General features: G+C 48.1%; 1 protein-coding gene across 3 annotated transcripts in view; it reads right to left on the bottom strand.

Annotated features, from left to right (window-relative positions):
• CAMKK1 (calcium/calmodulin dependent protein kinase kinase 1) overlaps positions 1–24,022 on the bottom strand; it is a 99,287-nt gene that overhangs the window by 48,440 nt on the left and 26,825 nt on the right. For all 3 annotated transcript variants that reach the window (XM_058817675.1, XM_058817677.1, XM_058817676.1), the window contains exons 2-3: positions 10,470–10,988; positions 1,034–1,081 (exon numbers count right to left, since the gene is read on the bottom strand). In XM_058817675.1, coding sequence (XP_058673658.1) covers positions 1,034–1,081; positions 10,470–10,910 — 489 coding nt within the window. In that variant the 5' untranslated portion in view covers positions 10,911–10,988. The remainder of the gene's footprint in view (positions 1–1,033; positions 1,082–10,469; positions 10,989–24,022) is intronic.

Here is a 24,022-nt window from a genome sequence, read left to right as displayed (position 1 = left end):
GTATTACCCCTGACATATGCCTATTGAATAAATGAGCGGGATGAACACCAGAGCCTTCAAAATATTTCCCTTGACTTCACTGAGAGTTGAAATAAGGTTCTGGTCTCAGAGGAGACTCACAAGCCATCTGGCTGATTCAGAAGCACAGCAGACTCTCTATCAGCCTCACAGTGCCCACCTGCTTGCTGTGACCCACAGGGAAGGAGGGAGGCAGGGACAAATCCACCTCAGAGAAGGTTTCACACTCTCCTTAAAACCCCAAAGGCCTAAGTGGGTCTGAAGCTGTGTGTGAGTTTGGGATGGCACCTGCTGTGACAGCAGTGCCACCTGCACCCTCACCCCTGACCATGGCACAGATGGTGGGGTGCCTCTCATTTTGGAGGCATTTGGGCTAATTAATTTAAGCTTGTGCAGCTCAGGGTGCAGCCTCCTGTGCCTGCAGTTCAGCTGCAGAGGCAGACACAGCTCCCAGACACAGCACTGCCTGTGGAGCCATCTGCAACGGTGGCACATGGCCAGAGGTGCAGGTGTCTGAGCTGCTCACCAGCCCAGACCTCTAAATAACTTCACAGGAACCACTTTTGAATCATTCTGCAGCTTTTAAACGTGCTCTAGAATTAAACAAACATTTCATGTGATGTAAAAACATTTAACTAATCCTGATGGGGACCAAACACCTGCCCTGATCATCTTTTTGGGCTTTTTTTCCTTGTTGTGTTGTATTAATGTATCAAAGGTTCTTAGTGTTACATTTGGCAAGCAAACACCCCTGAAAGGGAGCCAGCTTAACCACCTTCTGAGGGAGGAAAAATAAATCCAGATTTCAAAGGAAGTAACTCACTGTGACCTTGAACAAAACTTGCTCCAATTAATATGGAAAAAAACCCTCAAAAATAATCAGAAAAGCCCCCAAACCAAACACAGCTTGCAAGGAGCCTTGGCCAGTGAGGTCCCTTGGGCTGGCACAGCCTTTCCAGCCCTGCTCAGACGTGTGACACAGGCTGGTGTGACCAACATGAGCCCCAGTACTCACCTTGCCTATTTCACTCTGCAGCTTGTACTGGTTTAATTGCACACAGTCCTGCAGATCAAAAGGAGAACATAATTAGAGTATTGGTAAAGGAAATGACAGAGTCTGAATCAGGTTCAAGTAGTGGCAGAGTGCTGAATAATTAAAGACTTAATCTCACACGGGTGTATATTACACTATAAGCACTGTTTAGGTTTTTTTTTTTTTTGGTTTGGTGGTTTTTTTATTTTGTTTTGGGTTGGTTTTTTGTTTTTGTTTTTTTTTTGTTTTTGTTTGGTTGGTTGTTTTTGGTTTTTTTTTTTGACAACCCAAGACAAAACAATTATGGGCTGAATTCTGATTCTGATTGTGCTGTGTAAAACCACCCCAGTTCCCCAGCACTGCCCCGGGTTCAGCCCAGCCTGGCAGCCCCCAGCATCCAGCCCAGGGTCCCAGCATGAGCCTGTGCCCTCCCCAGCACCAGCCTGGCAAACACAAAGCCCCTCTGGCTGTGCCTGCACCACAGGAACCCTCACCTGCATCTCCAGCAGAGCACACAGAGCCCAGCTCCTCTGCTGGGCAACACAAACTGCTGGGAAGGATGAAAGTTTGACAAGAAAGTCTCACAGATATGTGTGCTTAGCAGAAAGATTTTTGAATGTAGAATCTGATGAAGGAATAGAAATGAAAGCAAGTTTTGATATTGAAGAAAATAATTGCCAAGCCAGTCTCACTGGATAACCAAAGAGGCAAAGGGTGTGTTAGTCAGAAGGGGTTTTATGGCTTAGAGCAAAGGATAAACCCAGCCCAAACAAGAAGATGTTTTTACCAAGCAGAAAGAGAGCACAGTCAAACAAGTCAGCCCATGTTACAAGTAGAAAAAAGGTCTCAGAATTTTCCACTGCAACAAAACTGAAAACAATTTCTAGCTTAAACTGTAATGTACTGACTTTTAGTGATTGGAGAACAGTAACATGAATATGATAATTATAGTAGTTATGATAGGCTAGAGATAAAAGTTAAGGTATAGATTGGTTCTGCTTGTTAAGATGCTCAGCAAAGAAAAAATATATAATGCATTGTAACCAAAAGAAAAGTCTATTACACATTGTAACCAAAACCAAAGGGTCTCCAGGCCTGCCTGCAGCTGGAGCTGACAGCTGTGGGCACAGCTCTGTCGCCCACAACCTCAACTGCTGTGACATCTTGGATGGAATAAACTGCATTTTGGAGACTGCCTGGAGTCCTGCATCTGTCATTCAGGCTCTTACAACAAACAGTGGTACTGACATGGGATTTGCTAAGATCAATCACCCCAGAGCAGCTCTGATTCTGCTGCTGAGGAACCCAGCCCTGACTGGGGTGGGGATGTAGTGATTGATGCTGAGCTCCTCCCAGACCAGGGGTGGCCAAGGGGCAGAACAAGGTGGGACAGAGGATCCACAAAGCCAGCTGGTGTTGGAGCCACCCTGCCTTTGGAGCTGCACGCCTTCTGCAGAGCCAGGCTCTGGCAGAGCTGGAGCTGCTGCTGGCACCTCTGCAGTGCTGGCACCAGGCACAGAGGCTGCAGTGCAGTTTGCCTTGTCCTCACTGAGCCCTGAGCTGCATTGCAGGGCAGGGAAGAGCCCCCACCTTGGAGGGGTGAGGAAAAGGAGGAGTTTCCAACCCCAGGACACAGTGTGGGTTGAGCTTTAGATGGGATGCACTTCCCAAGCCTGCATTTTTGAACATTTCTCCCCAAAACTGCCAAGCACTAAAGCCGTCTGGAAATTCACAGCCAGCCTCTGCACTTGTTTGGGAACAAAGCTGATCTAAAACATGCAGACAGGTAGATTGGCCTTCCCATAAACCTCAAAATAACCTCTACAGAAGCAGCACCACAACATAAAGGCAGTGCCAGATGCCTTCAGTCCCTTTGTAAGAACAGGGGTGGAGAGTCCCTGCCCCAGAGCATTCCCAACAGCAACACTCCTCTACCTCTCAGGGCCAGCACAGGTGTGGGAGATGATAATCTTGATAAATGATAATTCTTCTCCATCACCAACCAGAAAACATTCCTAATTCTCCTGATGAACAGATCATCACAATAAAAGGAATGAGGGACTGTGTCACAGACATCTTTAATCCTTTCCTTAGGATTTTTCCTCCTGGGAAGCTGAGAAGCCTCAGGAACAAAATGTAAACATTGATTATCTGCTGCTGTGGAATGCAACAGGTGCATCTGTGATTGGTCTGTGTTGGATGTTTCTAATTAATGGCCAGTCACAGCCAGCTGGCTGGGACAGAGAGCCGAGCCACAAACCTTTGTTATGATTCTTTGCTATTCTATTCTTAGTAAGCCTTCTGATGAAACCTTTTCTTCTATTCTTTTAGTACAGTTTTAAGGTAATATATATCATAAAATAATAAATCAAGCCTTCTGAAACATGGAGTCAGATCCTCATCTCTTCCCCAATCCAAAAACCCCTGTGAACACCATCACAGGACTGAGGACTTTGTTCCCACATGGCTTGTCAGGAATACAAGGAATGGTTTAAATCTTGATCTTGTTGCCAGGGAAGGAAGCTTTTTCCAGCTCCCTGACAGGGAAGAGCAGCCATCTGTGAGTAATGGGGCCATAGGACGGTATTAACTGTGCTGCTAGCAGAGCACATATCTTTCCATAGGTAAAAACCAATCCATCAGAACTAGGAGCACCAAGAGAGGACCCAGCAAAAGCCAAGATGCAAGGCATGAAAGGAGGGGGCAGCATGCAGGAACCCAGGGTATGGACACAAGGAGGACAAATTCCCCTGCTAACACTGTGCCAGCAGATTCACTTCCCACTGTGAGGCTGTGGTGATTTTCACAAATTCAGCAGCAACACTTTTCTGATGATGTCTCCTGTCCTGGCTTCTCTGTGCTCAGCTTTGTGCCCCTCGCCTGGTCCTGTGAAAACTGCAGTGCTGCAGAGGGTGAAACACCCACTGGAGCAGCTGGGCAGGCAGGAAAAGTGACCATTCCTCCAAGAAAGCCTCCAACCACCTCACATCTCCTGCTCTTCAAACCAGCTCTTGCCAGGAGGCCTCCTCCCTGAGCAGGGATCCCTTGCAGGAGCAGATGAAGCCTCTTACACACAGTCATCAGCCCTTTGCTCTGCACTCAGCATCTTGTTTCAAGTCAAGGTGGCATCTCTAAAGCACAAACCCTGCTTTTTCTTGCTCAGACTGCCAGGGAAGTCATGGTGGCATTTTCCCCTCCTTCCAGAAGGAGCAGAGTCCTTTGTGTGGGTCATAGTCCATCCCTCATCCATCCATCCATCCATCCATCCATCCATCCATCCATCCATCCATCCATCCATCCATCCATCCTCACAAAGCAGGAGCAGGGACTGTGCCTTATCTCTATGCCACCAATTCCTCTGACTCTGACCACAAATCACATTCTTATCCCCACCAGAGTGATCACCTCAAGCATCTCCCTGGTGTTTCACTGCTGCTTGTGACACCAGAACTCCCATTTTTGGGGACAGTTTTTTGAAAGGGGTGGACAAACACCAGGAGGGAACACCCAGAAAGTTCCGAGGGAAAGGCAATGACCAGATGTGCAGCACAGCCCCCTCAGAGTTCACCCCTTGGAAGGTCCTTCACTCTTAAAAAAAAATCTCTGAAATTTTTCACAGAATTTTTTTAACCCAAATGTAATGCAAGAATTTTGGATTATGCAAATAAATGAAATTATGAATTTCTCTACTTTCTTTAAAGGAACAAATAAATTATTTGGTTTTTCTTTCAATTTACCCTGAACTTAGTGCATAACAAACAGGTGACACTCACTGTCACCTCCTGGCCCACACCCCAGTGCTCTCCACTCAGGTAATTCCTGGTGGGAAGCACCATCCCTTTATCTTCTGCAGTGCTTCCAGCACTTGAGCTGCACTCAGCAAAAATCAAACCAGATTTTAGGTGCTTTCTATGTTTTTTTCCTCTTGCTGAAAAGCCCATAATTCACTGCTGAAGTGACTCCTGCCACGTGTTGCTGCATTTGTTATTCTGTTATTTGGTTCTCCTGCAGGAAGTGGGATAATTGTCCTATTCCTTTATCAGAGAAAAACACCTATCTCTGGCCAAGTGTTTCTCTAAGATAACATTGTACAATTCTCTTGATTTCATCAGGCTGGTGTATTTGCAGCTGCTGATAAATACAAATAGAGCAGAACTTTAATGAGATCCCTTGGTGAAAAGCTGTCACCAAATTAGGCTGAGCCAGTCCAAATGTGCAATAATTGTTTCACCTTAAAAAACAAGATGCCCTCTGTGTTAACAAGTCCAAGGTATTTGTCAAGAGAGGAAGGGAGGGAAATCAATGCCACAGAAAACAAAAATTGGTCAAAAATCATAAAGCAAAATGCAGTCCAGGCTCAGTTCCAGAAATCCACTGTGGCCACCACTGGGTGACAGAAACCCTGAGAAACTGAGAATTGAGCTGTCCCAGAGGAGATACATGGATGGGAAGGGATAATCTGATTTCCCTGATTTCCAAAATCAGACATTTCTGAAAACAGACAGCCTACACAGATATAATGGAAAATACATATATAATGGAGAATACATATATAATGGAGAATAGCTATATAATGGAGAATACATACATATAATGGAAAATACATATATAATGGAGATTTTTGTCCCCTAAACAAAGCCAAATCCCCCAATCTGAAAAGAATTTTCAGCAATTCAGAGATAAACCTTAAAGAGAGGCATGGAAGAGAAATGAGGAAGCACTGGTTTAAACTCATCCTGCCTAGAAGGGGAAGTGAAGGCAGTTCTGAAAACAGGCAAAAATGAAAAGAAAAGCCAGAAAATGGGTATTGAGGGCAGCAATGAATTCAAATTAGAAAGTTGTTCAGGTTCAGAGAAGGATAGACAGGAAGCCCAGACCTTGTGGTCGTAAGAAAATAAACAGATTTTGAAAGAACATCCAAAAAGAAGTGCAAAAAGGAAGCCCAGCCCTGCTGCAGTGCCCTGGCCATGGTGGGCAGAGCTCAGCCCTGGGCTCACCCACCTGAGAGCCCAGAGCTGATGCAGAGCCTGGGATCTGTGGGACCAGGGCAGACCCTCCCAGTCCCCTCCAGCTGCAGCTCTGGGCTTTGTCCTCCTCTCAAACCTCACCCTCAGACAAGCTGGAAATGCAACTTTACATAAGGTTAATTAATCCAAGGAAAAGAAATTAGCCATGTGAGGGAGTCTTCTTTGGAGAAATGTTTTCCAAGCATCTTTAATCTTTCCAAGAGCTCTGGTTTGAGCAGAAGCTCAGCTCCTGCCTCTGCCCTGGCCCCACCTGAGTTTATTTTGTGCACAGCAAGGAAATCACTTTGTGAGGAGAGAAAAACCAGGCAGGTCCCAGGCCCTGGAGGAGTGTGAGACCTGGGCCAGCACCAGGGCACTGCCTCAGCTCCTGGCACCAGCTGCTCCAAACCACTTGGCCAAACAAGCAGGGGGCTGTGATAAAGACGAGAAAAAAACAAGGAAAGAAAGGACAAAGAAGTGATTTATTTTCCATGCCTCTGGAGTAAGCCATGGACAACCCAGCATAGGAAAATTCCCTTTGTCAGCTCGTTCTCCTCCCTGCATCTGCTGCCAGGAGCATCTCCAGGGAGGAGAAGGCACTGGCCTGACTCATCCTCTCCTCTCCTGCTGGAGCACACACAGCTGATCACCATGGCTGCAGGAGCACCTGGAATGCTCTCCTACATCCCAGAGGGTGGAGAGACAACGTGGACACCAGGGCAGGGGGATGTGGGATTCAGGGAGAGGAAGGGAACATGTGAAAGGGAAAGGAAAATCAACTGGAAGGGACTGGAGAAGAGACTGTATAAAGCAGTTAACTGTGCTAGCAGGTCTGGGGGGAAAGCTTGAAAAAAGACAATTTATTCTTCTCCTAGCCACTCTTCAAGTCAGATTTTCTTGGCTAACGAAAAAAAATTGCTTTAAAATAACAGAATAGGATAAAAAAACCCAACAAACCAAACCCACTTTGAACTTTCAAATGCCTCATTCCAGCACACAGCACCTCTCCCCTTTCACAAGACCTGGTATTATAGATGGGACAAGCTCTGTCAGTCACACAGGGACAAGATTTCAGAGTCTTTCCCTGCTACACACAAACACCAGGGCATCATCTGGGCAGAAAGTAGAAGGTGATTTTAGCAGTCTCTGGAAAATCCTCTCCTCTTGCCTTGCTGCCAGCACGGAGCAGCAACCAGGAATGTCAGTGGGCCTAAACTCTGGGGCTGTGCCTCAGCTCTGCAGCTTTAGGTACCCTTAATAGCTTCAGCCTAATCACTTCTGTGCCAAAGCTAAGGGCAAAGCCATTCCCTTGTCAGAGCAAAGCACTGATAGGCAGCAAGGCAGCAGAAACCCCATCAGGCACTCCTGCCAGGGAAGGCAGCTCTGACAGAACCTTCCAGGCCATAGGCCATGGATAAGCTAAGAAAGGAGGGGAATAAACAGGGAGCTTTTAAAATTACAGCTCAATTTTTGATAGAGGAATGACAGATCAGGGTAATTAAGAACAGGGAGAGCAGAACATGTTACTTCTCTTGCAGAGCTAAAACTGCAGAGCCAGCCTTGTCAGCAGTGGCTGCAGGACACCAGCAGCTGCCAACTCTTTGTCCAAGGGCAGTTGGCTAATTGGTGTCTCTGGAAATGATCTTTGTGCAAGACAACAAACCCCAGCCCTGCTGCAGTCCTGCCACCTGCCTAAATAACAAACCCAAAAGCTGTGCTCAGAAGGTGGCTGTGGAATGGTTCCAGTGACAGGACAGCCCCAGTTCACTGCCTGCTGCTGCCACTTGATAAATCCTCCCTCAGCTTCAGCTCTTGTGCCTCTTGATCCCTGAACAGAAGTTTTCCCCCCAGCCTGTGAACAAATATTAAAGCATCATTAAAAAGCTCAGCAGTATCTCCCTAAGATAACACAGTGTTCTTCCATAATTCATCAGTGAGGGCAGAGCATCCAGCTCTGCTGCATCCCCGCTCTCTCTGCAGAGCACATCTCCAGTATTTCTCCAGGATACAGCATCACTGACAGGCAGGCACTGAGCTGCCATCCTGCAGGAGAGGGAGGCAGAGCCAGGGGAGATGGCTATCAGCACAACAGGAAATTGTGACATGCAGCAGTGCCACCCATCCCTGCTCCTGACTGACAGTGGCTGCTGATAAAGCCTGAGTGCTCCTGAACTGCAGCTTTGCACAGACTGAAACTGAGCTGGAGCAGTGGATGCTCTGCTGCTGAAGGGCACTGGCTGAGGATCAGCCACAAACCCAAAGCAAGGGCAAAGAACTGTAGGGGGACAGAATATAAGTAAATAAAGGTAGTATAGAAAGTAATCTTACCCCCTAAAGAGTTGCAGCTGGGTTAATTGTTAAAGATTAGGAGTAGGCCTGACTTTAACAGGCCACAGCTATGATCAGTAAGAAGAGTGTTATAAAAGAGTGGATTGGCTGGTTGAGGGGAATTGGAGTCAGCTGGCTGCTGTGAGAAGAAGAAAGTCAGTGCTTGGAGGAGCTGACTGTGAGAAACACCAAGGAGGAATGAAACTCTTGCACTAAGGAGACAACAATATGGAACCTTTGCAATGTAATGACAACAAAGAACCAACTCCCAAATGGCTTTGAGCAGGTGAGAAGCACTGACTGGGATACAAATGTGCAGCTTGCCTGGAACAAGGAGCCATTTGAGGCAGGGTAGTGCTGGGTCTGGTGACCTGGACCTTGTCAGTAACCTGGATCTTGTCAGTGACCCACCAGCCTCGCTGCTCATTGAGGGCCTGCCTAGAGTGACCACCAGACACCCAGCCAAGTGCACCATGACTTATTTCTCATTACAGGCTGATTTCATCCCCAACAGGACCAAAAGCCCCAACATGGAGACCCTGGTAACTCTTAGAATCCCGGACAGAGAACAGAAGACCTGCTGTGCAGTTCTGTCAGAGCTCCCCGCTGTGTCTCAGCTGCACAGCTGGCATCAGGACTGGCAGTGCCTCTCACAGCACAACAACCCCTAAACAGCGACCTGGCAGCAGCAGTGGTGGCACTGGAGCAGGGCGTCACACACCATTCAGTGCCCAGCCTCACATCTTACCCTGTATCCAACCAAGCATGCATTTTCCTGATCCTTCTGCTCCTTATGGGGCACAGATGCTATCCCTGTGAGGTGGGAAGGGCAGCACAGCTCCTGAGAGTTCCTCTGTGAGGGCAAACATCCAATCCAGAACGTTCCCAGCTCACCCAGGCTCCCTTCCCACAGCAATTCCCCATTAATAGGAATGATGGTTTCCAACAGGCACAGCTGGGGTCAGCACACCATTGCTCTCTCAGTGATACCCAAATAACCATGAAAAAGGCAGCACTGTGTCAAGAGCTGCTGCAGGAGCAGGGGCATAAGAGCTCCCCATCTGCATTTCAAACTAAGCAGTGCTCACCCCCAGGCAGTGACCTCTGCTACCCAAAATGCAGATGCTGGGGAAGAGGATGGAGAACTCTGAATTTGCTTGCAGATGGGAATGTGCCAGTCACACTTGACTGCAGTTATGTTGAAAGATTTCAGAAAAGCCTCGCTCCTGGCACAGTCACAGCACTGCAGGATGGGAGAGCTGGCACTCAAGTCACGTCCTGCTTCCAAGAACTGGCTCCTTTCCCTCCCTGCCTCCCTTATTAAAGCATATGGCTGCTGCCAGAGAAGCTGCAGTCTCTGCAGTGCACCTTCTGCATGTGTCCTTTTATCAGCAGGGGATGCACCTCCCATCCCACAGCTGATGGGGCTTGCACAGCTCCCCAGAGGTTGGGATGGTGTGCACCACCATCCTCTCAGATGTGCAAGGAAAACACTCATTTCTCACAAGGGAATCACCAAGCCACACAGATGTTTAGCTCCAGGTTCCTTGCACCCACACTGGCAAAGTCTAAACTCCAGTGGTTTGGGTCCCTGCTGTTACAAACGCTTTAAAGAGAAAAGAAAACCCTGACAGGAGCCAGGCATTTAAGCTCTTTATAAAATTAAATTGTGGCTTCAATTATGGCAGAACACAATAGTAGATGCATAATCTCCAGAAGTTTAAATCCATAAATACCATCAGCAAAGCTGCTGTGACTGGTGAATTCCTAAAGGGCACCTCCAGCAGGGACACAAGAGCAAAGTCATTTGGCTTTTCTCTGAACAACCTGAAAGATTTCCTGTGTGCTACCATGACACAGGGGTCATGGTCCCTTAGCAAGGCTGTCCCAGGGCTAAAGGAGCCAAATGTCAGGGCCAGGGCTACAGCCAATTCCAAGCTAATATCATGCCTTGCTTCCAGGGATTTTTCCCCTGCTTAGAAACAACAGTGCTTTCAGATCTACTACTCCAGAAGCCTGAAGGCTCCCATTACACCTGAGACAGACTTACCTGAACCCCTGAGCTGTAGGGGGAACATGCCTACCTCAGCGTCTGATATGGAGACCCGGTGTGACTCGATCGTTGGTCTCCTCATTATTCGTGGGGATGGCCCTGTGGCATAGGGACCACAGCCTGCAGTGCTGCTGGAAGCCAAATAACCTCCTGAGGATCTTTCCTGAAGGGACAGCTTCCTACTGGACAGACCAGGTCTGGTTAGAGGTCTCTTGGGAACGTGCCTCAAGTGAGCATCTTCTGACTGTTGGGAAGGCAGAAATTCATTGATTCCCACGTCACTGCTGACTCCATTTCTCTGGATGTCCTTTATGTTATCAGAAAAGACTGTGTCGTTTTCTTCAGGGTTGTCTTCACCATTTTGGTCACTTCTGTCTGGGACAACAGACACATCTATGGCTGCCACCCTCTCCACCAGCTCAGTCTGTGTGTCCATGCCTCCATCCAGGACATTTGCTGGAGAGTCCCCCATGGCTGTGTTCAGCTTGTTTGCTCTCAAATGGTGACACAGAGAGCAGTGATATTAGTGCTCAAAGGCTCCATGAAACACCTGAGAGGAATCACAAACAGAGGAAAACTGAATAAAAATGATCACTCAACACAAACATAACATTTTTTCAGTCATTTCTGGCTTCTTCCAGCATGCAAGAAAGTGAAGGCAAAACACTGGCAGGCTGTAAACAAGGTACAAACTCAGATTAAAAGGCAAACCCAGGCATTGAGCTAGACAGGAAAGAGATAAAAATGAGATTTTATCTGATGTGCAACAAGTGACACAGCTAAAGAGAACTCCTTCTGCAGCCACACCAACAGCCAGGCAGAGCTTACAATACTGGGAGAAGCATCCCAACAGCTGAGGGCCAAGGGTCGAACTCTCGACCCCTCAAATTCTTATTTATAGGATACAAGAGCTTCTGGCATGTTCTGAAACCCAACAGGCACAACAACAACAACTCCACAGCCATTTAGGGTTCCCCAGAGTCTCTCTGCTGCCCTGTAGGGCCTTGGAGAGTGTCACAGAACAGCCAAGCCTGCTGATTTCCACACTGCCATTTGCAACACGGTCAGCAAAAGCAGAATTTAAAAGCAAATCTGGTTCTAGGGATGCCCTTGGCCCCACATAGTTGCAGTCTGTGTGCAAACACAAGTTAATCTTGCTGCCCACAGTATATAAATGCTATAGTGATTTGCAAATCAACAATACTTAATGATTAAAGTGTGGTGGGAACCAGCTTTTCCTTGGGAAAAGACCTACAGTGCAATACAAAGCTAAAACTGCTGCATAAAATTGCTGTTTCCTGGATGCTAATTTCAGTCTCAATTTAAAACAGATTTCAATCTTCCCAGCACAGTGCAGTGCAGGAAATTATGCTCTGCAGCACATGGCTGCCAACACTTAATCACCCCTGAAGATGCAGCACTGCATCATTCCATCCCTGTGCCCAGATCCTGGGGCCAGGAGGAGAACTTGACTTCACTCACAGCATCCCAGTGAATTCCAGAGTGGGCTCAACCCTGAAATATTGCAACCTGTGGTTCTCTGTATTCAAAGCAGGTGGGGAATAAAACCCCTGCAAGCCAGGTGACACCTGCATCTCCATTTCATTTACATGAGGACAGGGTGGGGGTGAGTGAGTCCACAGAGCCTCATCCAGCACCAGCCTGGGAGCACTCACAGTCCTTGCCAAGGAGCACAGGTTGAGCTGGGCTCAAAGCTACCCAGAAATGCTCAGTTAAACACTCTACAGTGAACTCTGCCGCACAGGGATGAGCTCCTGAGTGCCCCATGTCAGCCAAACTCAAGCTTTTATACCAATGAGAAAATTAAAATTTTGATTAAGATGAAGATCTTGACTGGAGGCTTCACCCTAAGTCATGTGCCAGTCATAGCCAAGCTGGGCACTCAGTGTGTCAGAAAGGGAATATCCAAATCTGAGATATTCCTTCCACATCACTGCTCACCTCCTTTCCCCCCTCCTGTCTTTTCTGCAGGCTTGCCTGAAACTAATTGACAGAAGTGTCATTCACTCAAAACAGCAATGAAATGGTGAGATCAGCTTTAAAAGCTTCCATTAAAACTATATTTAAACACATCAATCCCAAAGCACAAATCCCCTTTGGAGCCAGGGTGCAGGCACTGGGGGTGGCTCTCAGCAGTGGGGGAAGGCTTTGGGGTCCAGCCCAGCACACCCTGCACTGTTTGTGGCCCCACAAACCCAGGGCAGAGCAGCAGGAACCTCCCCTCTGCCAGAAACCCCTGCCCAGCTGCAAACCAGCAGTGACCCTGCAAAACCAACCTGGGGGAGCCCAAACCAACCTGTGGGAGCCCAAACCAACCTGTGGGAGCCCAAACCAGCCTGTGGGGAGCTCAAACCAACCAGTGGGAGGCCCAAACCAACCTGTGGGAGGCCCAAACCAGCCTGTGGGAGGCCCAAACCAGCCTGTGGGAGCCCAAACCAACCTGTGGGGAGCTCAAACCAACCTGTGGGGAGCCTAAACCAACCTGTGGGAGCCCAAACCAGCCTGTGGGGAGCCCAAACCAGCCTGTGGGGAGCTCAAACCAACCTGTGGGAGGCCCAAACCAACCTGTGGGAGGCCCAAACCAGCCTGTGGGAGCCCAAACCAACCTGTGGGGAGCCCAAACCAGCCTGTGGGAGGCCCAAACCAGCCTGTGGGGAGCCCAAACCAGCCTGTGGGGAGCCCAAACCAACCTGTGGGGAGCCCAAACCAACCTGTGGGGGGCCCAAACCAACCTGTGGGGAGCTCAAACCAAGGATTTGCTGTCTGTAAAATGTTTTTGTGAAGCCTGGAGAGCTTCTGAGCCGAACAAGGAGCATCATGTCAGGGCCACAGCCGGGCTGCAGGGACCCCAGCTCTCTGCAGAGCTTTCTCTGCACTGCAAAGCCTGGGGAGCTGCACATTTCCCAGTGACACATCTGTGGGACATGGCTGCATGCCTGGCTCCAGGACAAGGTCATCTCCTGAGCCCCAGGGAGGCACAGGCAGTCCCCAGCCCTGCCTGCAGATCAGGGCTGCTCTGCACCAGCCCCATCCCCATCCCTGCTGTCAGCAGCCCCTGCCAGGCTGGTCCATCACAGAAATCATCCTGAATGAAGGCAAGGAGGGAGTAAAAATGCTGCCACCATTTAACCCAGCTTGCCCAAAGCTCAGGAGGAACCTCCAGGTCACCCAGTGCTGAAAGCTTTCTTCTGCCCATAGAGAACAAACCCAAGGCCTTTCCTTGATGCAGCTTGAGCCCCTCACCTCAGTCCCAGGCAGCACCAAGAGGAAAATAAATGTGCTAAAATAAACCTGCAACTGAAGCCTGCAGCTCCTCACCTTCCTCCCTCCTCCTGCCACCAGGTTTTTCCCCTCTGTGGGAGCAAGGGGAAGGAAGAATTGCCCGTGTTGCTGCGTGGATGGGTGCGAAAGCCCACAAACCACCCACCTGGAGTGAACATTTGTGAGTCTCCTGCTGCTCAGCCTGCAGGAAAAAAGGCCAGGAGCTCTGGGAAGAGCAGCCCAGCAAACAGTGATGCTTGTGCCAGTCACCTGAGAGCTCCTCAGCACCCAGAGCAGGCACACAGGGTGGCTCCCCCTCAAAAGCAAACTTGCTCAATTCTAACCAACAGCACAGGCTGCAAAATAAATCCTCAGCTAACTGACAACTGAACCAGATAAACTAAAGATAAACCCCATAAATCAGTTCATCCCATCAAAATAAACAGACCCATACATTGCTGAAACAAATAGCACAGTGCTGCTAAAAGCAGGCTAAAAAATCCAGCAAGACTTTAAATAAAATAATTGTTCACCTGTAGAGCTGGGCTTTATTTCAAGTTCTGTTTTGAAGGATTCCTTTTCACTGATAAATCCTCCAAAACTGTATTGGAAAACAAAGATTTCTGAATAAGCCAATCAGTTATGTGCAGCCCAGCATAAACTCAGTGCAAAAGAAAAAAAACCCAATAATTTCTGCAAGGCTAAATCAATGGTGGATTTGCAGTTTTTCAGGCTGTGGCACAACCATTCCTTGCTGTGGTGGGAAATCCCAGCAAAACAGAAATTCTGCCTCCACCATCTCTCATCTCCTGCACAGCTTTGCTGTCCCTGCTGATCCCCTCAACACTGAACACCTGCTGGAGAGCAGAGGAAAATGCTGCAGACATGAACCAAAGCTGCAAACAAGCTTCTATGAGCAAAATTAATTTACTTACAGATATCTTATTTACCATTTTTCCCTGTAGCTATTCCTCTGCTGCAGGCAGATTGCCACTTCAACCATGATTTTCACAATATATTTATCAAATGGATGCATATGTTTGCCAGACTGGCACTGAGCAGAGAATAGTACAAAAAACCCTTCTGAAAGAAATATAATCCCAGAGAAAACCTCTCTGTATTTTATGTGGGAGTGGGAGATGAGCAGATGCAATTCATTTTGCTGCTCAATAAAGTATTCCAAAGCACTGTTTGAAAAATAAAAAATGTAAATCTAGTTTACTGCCTGGTTCTTCATCCTCTTGGCTAACCAGAAATGTTCCTGTCAGAAAGGATGGGGAGGGTAAAAGGCCCTGAGCCTCAGAAAACCCAGCTTCATTTCCCAAATTTGCTAGAGACTGCAGAAAAGTGACTTTATGGCTTTGTTGCAGTTCCAGGTTTAGAGGAATGCTGCTTCTCCTTTGTGCCCCAGAGAACACACCTGCCCTGTGCTGAGGCCATTGCAGGAAAAGAATCCCAGTGAATAATTACTGAAATGAGGATTTGCACAGGAAAAGTTCAGGCAGATTCTGCTGCTGCTCAGCCAGAGGCTGCAAATGCTCATGGCTGGCATCCCCCCCCATCAGGGATGTGACCCTGGAAGCCAAACAACCTCATGAGGATCTTTCCTGAGCCCCTCCCTGCTGGCACAGCCTTTAGCTACTCCTGACCACACAGCACCCACAGGATTGTCACACAGAGAGCTTCCAGAGATCACAGCAGCTTCACTCAGGGCTTTGCTCTGCTCAGCAAGGGCAGGGATCAGGCCAGGCTCTCCAATCAGTGCAGGGATCCCTGTCCCAGGACTGGCTGCCTGCAGAGGGGATGTCACAGAATTGACACAGAATTGACACAGAATCACTGGGTTGGAAGACACCTTCAAGATCATCGAGTCCAACCCACCCCAACACCTCAGCTAAACCCTGGCACCCAGTGCCACATCCAGGCTTTGTTAAACACACCCAGGGATGGAGACTGCACCACCTCCCTGGGCAGGCAATTCCAGCACTTTATCACTCTTTCTGCTCTTTCTGTAAAAACTTTTTCCTAATATTCAACCTGTATTTCCCTTGGTGCAGGTTAAGACTGTCATCCACTGTCATCCCCATCACCAGCATCCATCAGCTCAGGTGAGACCCCTCAGGAACCCCTTCCTGCTGGGGCAGGGCTGGCAGCACACCCAGCCCTGTCCTGTGTGTGTTTTTCAGACATTGCCCCAGTGAAGAATCCACTCTGACTGCTGCCAAGAGCAGCAGAATCTCCCTGTAAGGAGAGCAGCAGCACGTCCTGGGCTGGGCTGCCAGGCCCTGGACAGCTCCTCCAATAACATTTCAGGTCAGCAAGTCCCTTCCAGAGCCAAAGCTGTCTCCTCACACCAAGCAGCACAGATTAGGAGTGTTTCCATCCTGGAGTGTCTCCTGTGCTCCCAGTTCTGCAGGATTTCCCCAAGCACTGCTACCCCGATATGAAAGATAATTCCACACCCCTCACCTGTCACAGACATGTTTTATGGAAAATCCCTTCCTTAGGATTTTTCCTCCTGAGAAGCTGGAGGCCTCAGGAACAAAATGTAAACATTGATTATCTGCTGCTGTGGAATGCAACAGGTGCATCTGTGATTGGTCTCATGTGGTTGTTTCTAATTAATGGCCAATCACAGTCAGCTGGCTCAGACTCTCTGGTCAGTCACAAGCTTTTGTCATCATTCTTTTTTTATTCTTAGCCAGCCTTCTATTCTTTTAGTATATTTTTAATGTATATATATATATATATATATATATATATATATATATATATGTATCATAAAATAATAAATCAAGCCTTCTGAAACATGGAGTCAGATCCTCATCTCTTCCCTCATCCTGGGACCCCTGTGAACACTGCCACACCTCACCCTGACCCCATCAACCTTTTATACATGTGGGAGGCACTTGCCCCAAGCCCACTCCAATACCTTTGGTCTGGAGAAGTTTGAGGGGAACTTGGAACCCACAGCCATGCCCTGGAGCAACCTCTGAGCTGCCACAAACCCCACAAGCAGCTGGCAACACGCTGAACTGCAGATTAATGCACCAGCCATTGATGGGTCTCACTGCTATAGTGGGAGAGCAGCCAGAGGTTCATTTTCCCTGCAGTAATTAAATTAAGAGCATACATTTGGCATACACTGCAGCTCTGCCCACCCCTGGCACAGCAAGTGGGGCACCTGAGGGTCAGATTGCCTCTGCCCATCTCCACTCACACTGCTGCTGCCAGCAATCAGGCCCTGGAGAAGCAGATGAGCTCCTTGGCATCTGTGACAACCAGTTTCAGACTTCACTGGCCAAAAGGCAGCCCAAACCAAGAGGTAAAGGACAATAAGAAGCTGCAGCTCCGTGAAGCTGAAATGAAGCAAATCCCTGCAGTCTTTGCAGAGATAATGAAGGCAGGTGTACACTGCTCATTTGGACTGTGTCCTCCCTGGAAGGGACAATAATCACTTTGGGTACTCATTTCTGACTAGAAGCAGAAGAAGAACATTACCACAACCTAAACAATAAATAAGAACACACTGTTGGTGCTTTTTGCACACACCCCATACGTTTGCTTTGTCCTAGGGCTCACAGGGCTCTTGTTTCAGGGCACACACAAGCACATCTTGCTGAGAAATCACTCAATTCTGCTGTAATCCTCCAGCCCCTCTTCTCTGCACAGCTCCTGGCAGACAGCCTGGCTGTTGTGCCACAGCTGAAAATCAGATCTGCAGCAAAGTGCTTTGATGCCTTGTGTGAAGCTCCTCACACAGCTTTAACAGGAACCAGGGAATGAGAAAGAACAGCAGCTTTTGCCATTCAAGCACTGGGTGAGAAATCAGAAAAGCAAGTTTAGACCCCTGCTTCCTGCCAGACTTTTTAAATGACAACAAACACCTCCAGACCACAGCCTGGAAAATGCAGTGTTCTACCTCCTCCTCCTCCTCAGCCCTGTTCAAGGCAGGTGCCTTCCAAAGGGATTTTGGGGCCTTGCTTGCCCCCAGAAAACAAGCAATCCAGGGTGCACAACTCTGTGCTTCCCTGCTCTCATCTCTTCTCCCTGAGAGGCCCCATCTGAAGGCAGAATCTGGGGTTTTGATCTGAAAAAGGACTGAGGCTTTCATGGCCCTGGATGTAAAGTATAGATGCACACACGGGACACAGGCTGAGCTCAGCAGTGATCTCCTAATATTTCATATAAAAAACAGAAACTACACACCATGAAGGCCATGTAACTACTTTTCAGAGCAATTAATACCATATTTAAAAGAAGTTTTGAAACTAGCCAGGATGCTGAACCAAGATCTCCAGTCCACCAACCTACAATTCAAGAGATAACAATCACCTTGTGCAGTCCTGAGCCTAGAAAGTTTTACAAAAGATTTCCCAACTGCATTATATTTCATCCCTCCATGTTCTAATTATATGGTTAAATACATTTGCATAATCAGATGCAATTACACTAATTGCATATATAAGCAATAATCAACCAAAAATTGCTCTGAAGAAAAAAGTTTCTACTTAAGGAAATTTCTGTAACAAGAAAACACTGAGGAATGCCAAGTCTATCTAAGTGAGAGTGATATTAACATTAAACACTCCAGATAATGCAGGTGAAACAGGAGCCCTGCCAGAGCATTATCTGAGTGCAGCTCTGTTGGCACATTTTAACCACGTCATTGGTGAGGACAACACCAAAGAACTGAAGAGGAGTTGAGCTCCTTTGTACTCAAGCCCTGGCTACAAATGACTTTGGCAGGACAGGTTTGGCTGCTGTGTTTTGTTGTGTTCCACAGTAGAGGTTCAGTGAGAATTGTGGGCATCAGCTCCTGCTGCTGGACTATATTCACTTCTGCTGTAATCTCTTAAAGCTGTTTATCAGTGTATGAGCATCAGAGCAGCTTTTATTTTGCAAATTACAGCTGGGAAAGCACGAGGCACAGGCAATGAGAGGCACTCAGCCCACATATCCCACAGATTTTGCTTTCAGTGATGCCAGGTGCTGTGACTCACCACGCCTGCAGCAGCCCAGAGTGACCACGAACCAGCACATCCCAGCACACACCTCCTCACTGACTCTGGTGACAGCCTGAGCTCAGATTGCAACAAATCCCATTTGCCCTCGTGACAGGGGACACAAAAGCCCTATGGGGAAGGAGCCTGGCCACTGTGGCAGCCTGATCCCAGCTTCTACAGGGGGGCAGTGAGGGGTGGGAGGATGGAGGTGTGGGCACAGAGCCCAGGTCCAGTCCTGCTGTGTGACCACCAGCCTCAGTGGTGCTTTGCCCACTTCCAAGTGACCTAGGGACAGCAATGAAAAGGATTTTGGCATGTTAATATGCACACACAGCCTGAACAACATGGACATTCAGGTGTCAGGGGAGAACAAAAACCCATTCCTCAAGCTGCTCTCAGACAACACCAGCTCAGACGTCAATCTCCTCTTCCCAGACCCCAAGACCTCAGAGCCTGCCTACCCCAATCTCCTCTTGCAGTCAGCATCAAGAATGCAGGAAATACCCCAAACACAACCTGCATGCTGCACAGGGAAAGCTGCTCCCCCCAAAAATCCCATGGAAAAGCAGCACCTGTGAGAGTGCTTGGTGCTACAGCCTGAGGTGGGCACAGCAGCTCCTCCAGGAGGGTCAGTGCAGGACCTGTGCCATGCAGGGAGCAGCTCCTGGGGCTGAACACGAGCAGGGGAGAGCAGGAGGAGGAAGAGGAGGAAGAAGAGCCATGGTTTGCTGTCGCTTGCTGGGCTGAGGGCAGTGTGATTCCCAGGAGAGGAGGCAGCCCTGGCAGGGAGCACAGCTTGCTGGAGGTGGATTTAAACAGCCAGTGAGGGGGTGCTTCAAAAAAATAACTGAGAATGTCAGATTATATGAAAGTTGAAAGACTTGGATTATTTGTAAAATACTAACAAGTAAGGCAGTAGCCAAACTTTTTTGATTAATGAGCAAAACAACTGCCTTAGAAGCAGGGAGGCTTTAATATTTAGGGCTTTCATTGCAATAATGGCTTTCCAAACATCTGTACCATAGCCAGGTAAATGGCAGGTTAAAGAAAAATAAGGTTTTCAGTTGTTCTAAGGGAAAGAGATTGGTCTCAATTGAGCCATGTTCTGCTGTGATCCATAATGAACCTCAAAATTGCCCCAGAAGATGATACAGACTCATGTATCACTGTTTGTTGTGATAAACAATCTGAAAATGAAGAAATAAAAAGGATCTGAGCAGCCTCTCAGACTACAAGGGCGAAATTTAATATCCCACAATGGCCAAATCCCCACTGATCTCTTGGAGCAGAACCAGGCACTCAAACCAAACCTGTCCCTGAGCCAGTGCAACTTCCAGAGCCTTTGGGTGGCTTTGCTGGACAGCAGGAACAAGCAGCCTGTGGAAAGCACCTCTGTGGCACAGAGAGAGAGAAAAGGGAATGGAAGGGAAGCAGAACTGAGAGCAGAATTCACAGCAATGAGCTCCTGCACAGATTTGTGTGAGCAGCCACAGCACAAGGCACCTGCCCTCTGGTTTTCAAGCCTGGTGAGCCCAGCCTGCAGCAAAGGCTCTGGAGCAGCAGGGAGCCTGCCAGCCAGGCAAGGCAGCTCTCACACACCAATCTGTCACCCTGAGGAGCAGAAACCAAGTGCACACAGCAGCTGATCTTGTGGGACTGCCTCCACAGCAGAGCCCAGGAGATACACTGGTAATTAAATCAATTAGGGAGGAGGGAAGCTGCACACCTGGAGCTGCACAGACAGGCTGCTGCTTTACAGCAGAGCTCAGCCCAAGCTGCACATTGGCACCCAGATGTGTCTCTGCCCTCCTCCCCAGTGTATTCATTTCACCAGCCCATTTCTCAGCTCTGCCTGCCTCCCCTGCACCCACAGCACCTTCTCCACTGACTGCCATGGCTAACTCTGCTCTCCAGGTGCTCACAGAATCCCTCTTGCTGCTCAATACATAAAAATTCAATGTCAGAAAGCAAATCACTGCAGAACAATGCTGGTTATTCAGCTTAAGAGCAGCACAGTGGGATCTGGGAAAGGACACATACAGATCATCAACACAGCAGAAGAATTCAGCATCATACACCTTTGCCAGGCTTAGATCTCCCAGCACAGAGCAGCGCTGTTTAAACAATTGTTTAAAAAGCATCCACAACGAGCTGAACAAGCCACCAGGCAGAACAAGTTAGCATTTATATATGTCAGGTCTTAGAGGTTTATCTCCCTCCCAGATAAGGAGAAAGCTTTCAGCTGCCTTGCAGAGATCTGGAGGTATTTCAGGGGATATATCAAGTTGCTTAGTTCTGTAAGCCAGCTGCAGTGAAAAGTCTTTTCAGCATTTTAAAAACATTAATTTCCACCTCTTCCAGGATTGCAAATCTACAGCAAAAGTGTAAGCACAGAACACTGCAGGCTTTCTTCTTCCCAGCAATACAAACACGGGTAGAGATTTCTATTCAAGGTGATCTCTGCAAAGAGTTTTAAAGCAGGGAAATTATCCCAGCACCCATCTCTAAATGTCCCTGGGCTGAAGGGCTTCACCAACTCTGCCAATCTGAATAGCCCCAGGCAAGGGGCAAAGCACAGAACTGCACAGGGCAAGACAAAACCAGTGAACTCTTGTTTTGTTTGACAAGACAAATGGACTTCAAATTCAGAGCTCCAAGTATCTGTTCTATTTCCACATGGATAACTTCCATCTTCTGATAATCCTCACGTCTTCAGAAACCCCAGGACCTGAAAACATGTCCTCAGATAACCTGCACAGCATCAAAGGCAGCAGAGAGGCTCTGGACAGAGGGAACAGGCTCTGGGGGATGAAAAGCAGATCCCAGAGGAATCAGAACCAGGTACACCACAACAATTACCCTTGTCCTGCACACACAACCCACACTTGGACATGTAAAGGGTAGCAGGCTTCCCACTTCCTTTGAAGCCTTAAGCTTTAGCCCTTTAAGCCTAAATGCACTTTCAAAGCCGGGAGGTCAATGACTGGAGATTATCCAGGCAAAGGCTGCTGGGGAGAAAGCTGTTCTTTTGAGTCACTGCAGTGCTATCCCTGAAATTCAGGCTGATGACAACTCAGCATTTGTCAGAGTGAAAAAGGCTTTACAGCACCAAAGGGCCAACAACAGTTCCCAGGAGCAGCTTTAGTTAAAAAATGAATATGAAAAGGCTGAACCCAGGCTGGGATTCCAGGCTGTCCTGGGACACCAAAGCAGTGTCCCTGTTCTTGTGGCTCAGGATAAGTGCTGTGCATTGTACTCTGTTAAAAATAGGTTAGAAACTGTTGGAAAATAGTTGATAATTGTTAAGCATGTACTGTTAGCTTGGTTGTTATATTGTAAAAGGGGTTAAAAGGATTGTTATAAGAACTCTAGTACCCCAGGTACCATAACACACCTCAGTAAAGTGTAATGGGCCAATCAAGCACCTTAAACCTTCATGCAAATGAAGGATCCAAACAGAAACCAATCCAAAGGGATAAAACACAGGATAAAAAGGGGCTTCTGACCCAGGGAAGCTGTGCTGCTCTATCTGGAACATCGGGGCCATCACTGGGGCCAGCGCTGCTCCATCCTTGACGGGACGCTCCTGCCCAGCCTGCTTTAGGGCTTTCTTTTTATTATAATAAATGCTGAAATCACTTTAATACCGGGAATCTCGTCTCGTTTTTAGCATGTACTTGTAGTTTGGTTATGGTAAGAGGGGTTAAAAGGGTAGTTAAAAGAAATTACACCTCAGTAAAGTGCAGCACCCCCCAAGCGAAACGAGCCAGCCTGGACAGAAGTGTAAGGGCCAATTGAGTGCCTTAAACAGAAACAGAAATCCAAACTGAAACCAATCCAAATGGACAAAAAACAGGACAAAAAGGAGTATCTGACCCAATGAATCCATGCTGCTCCACTTGGAACACTGGGGCCATCATCAGGACCATCACTGCTGAGCAGCCCCAGCGCCGGCGCTCCTCCATGCCCGACAGGAACGCTCCTGCTCGGCCCAGGCCCCCGTGCTTTAACCCTTTCTTTTATTATAATAAATGCTGAAATTACTTTAGTACTGGGAGTCTGGTCTCATTTTTAACATACTCGACCAGCTGGGCTCTTTCTCAAGTGCTACAATTTTTGCAAAGCCACGGGAGCAAGGCAAGTTTCTGGTCACCACAGCAGGTGCAGGAGCAGAGCAGGGAGTAAATCCGCTGGCAAGGAGGTGTCCAGAGAGTTTTTGGCAAGCCAGGGTGCAGTCCTGCCTTGCATGCCCCAGGGAGCTCAGGGGGCACTGTCCCAGCTGCAGGGACAGACAGACACAGGGACAGACAGACACAGCCACTCAGGGCCACCTCTCTGCACAGCCACCTCCCAGCCTCCCACCTGGGCTGCAGCACCTTCCACCTGCTTACAGCAGGCAAAGCCAAAACCTTGAAAACAAGAGTTAGAAGCCATCAACCTCCACAGGATCTCTGGGCTCCTCTCTTCCCTGCCCTGGGCTCCACTGCAGCTGATACCACTTGCAAATAAAACCTGAATTTGGCTGTTTGCTGCTAAAATTATCAAGGCAGGGGAAAAGCAAACACAATCTCAGAGGAAAAGGTGGTAAGGAAATATGATGTGTGCAGTTTAATAGCCAGCAAAGACATGTGGAAGGATGGGATGTGGTTGACAAATGTAGTTTGAGCATGGCTCACACAGCCTGGCCTGCTCCGTGCCCAGGAAGGGAACAAAGAAGGAAAACTCTGAAGCCAATTTGGCTTTGGTAGCAATACCTGATCCCAACAGCTGTATCCCATGTCCTAGAAGAAATCCCTGTGCTGCAGGTTGAGGTGTTGCTGGCAAACGAATTGCACTGCTCTGGCTACTCAGATATCCTTCTCCAGTTGCTATGGGAAGAAAAATCAAAGAACAAGACTGGTAACAACGTGGAAAACTAAATAAAGCATGTGTTTAAAAGCCTTGCTGGCTGCCAGCCAGGGTGCTCAGCACCTTCCAGGTTGCATCCCAGAACAATCTGCCTGTGTGCAGCCACTGGGTTTCCCAACACACTGCTCACCTCTGGGATGGAGATGCTGGCTCCACTCCAGTAAAACACTTAAACACATTCTTGAACTTTAACTGAGCTCTCAGGACATCACAAGGGATGATCACCCATGTGCCAAAGCGTGAACAACACAAAAAATCTCAGCCTAAAACATGTGGAAATGCTCATAGGAGTGTCTGGGGAAATGTGTTTCACATGTGTCTGAAAGAAAGCTGCCCAGTTACTGTGGGAGCCATCCCAGGGCTCCTTTCCCAGGAGGACAGGAGGCCA

This window comes from Ammospiza caudacuta, chromosome 20 (assembly GCF_027887145.1).
Source record: "Ammospiza caudacuta isolate bAmmCau1 chromosome 20, bAmmCau1.pri, whole genome shotgun sequence".
Taxonomy (NCBI): Eukaryota; Metazoa; Chordata; class Aves; order Passeriformes; family Passerellidae; genus Ammospiza; species Ammospiza caudacuta.
The sequence above is the reverse complement of the archived record's forward strand: the minus strand, read 5'-3'. Positions and strand labels throughout refer to the sequence as shown.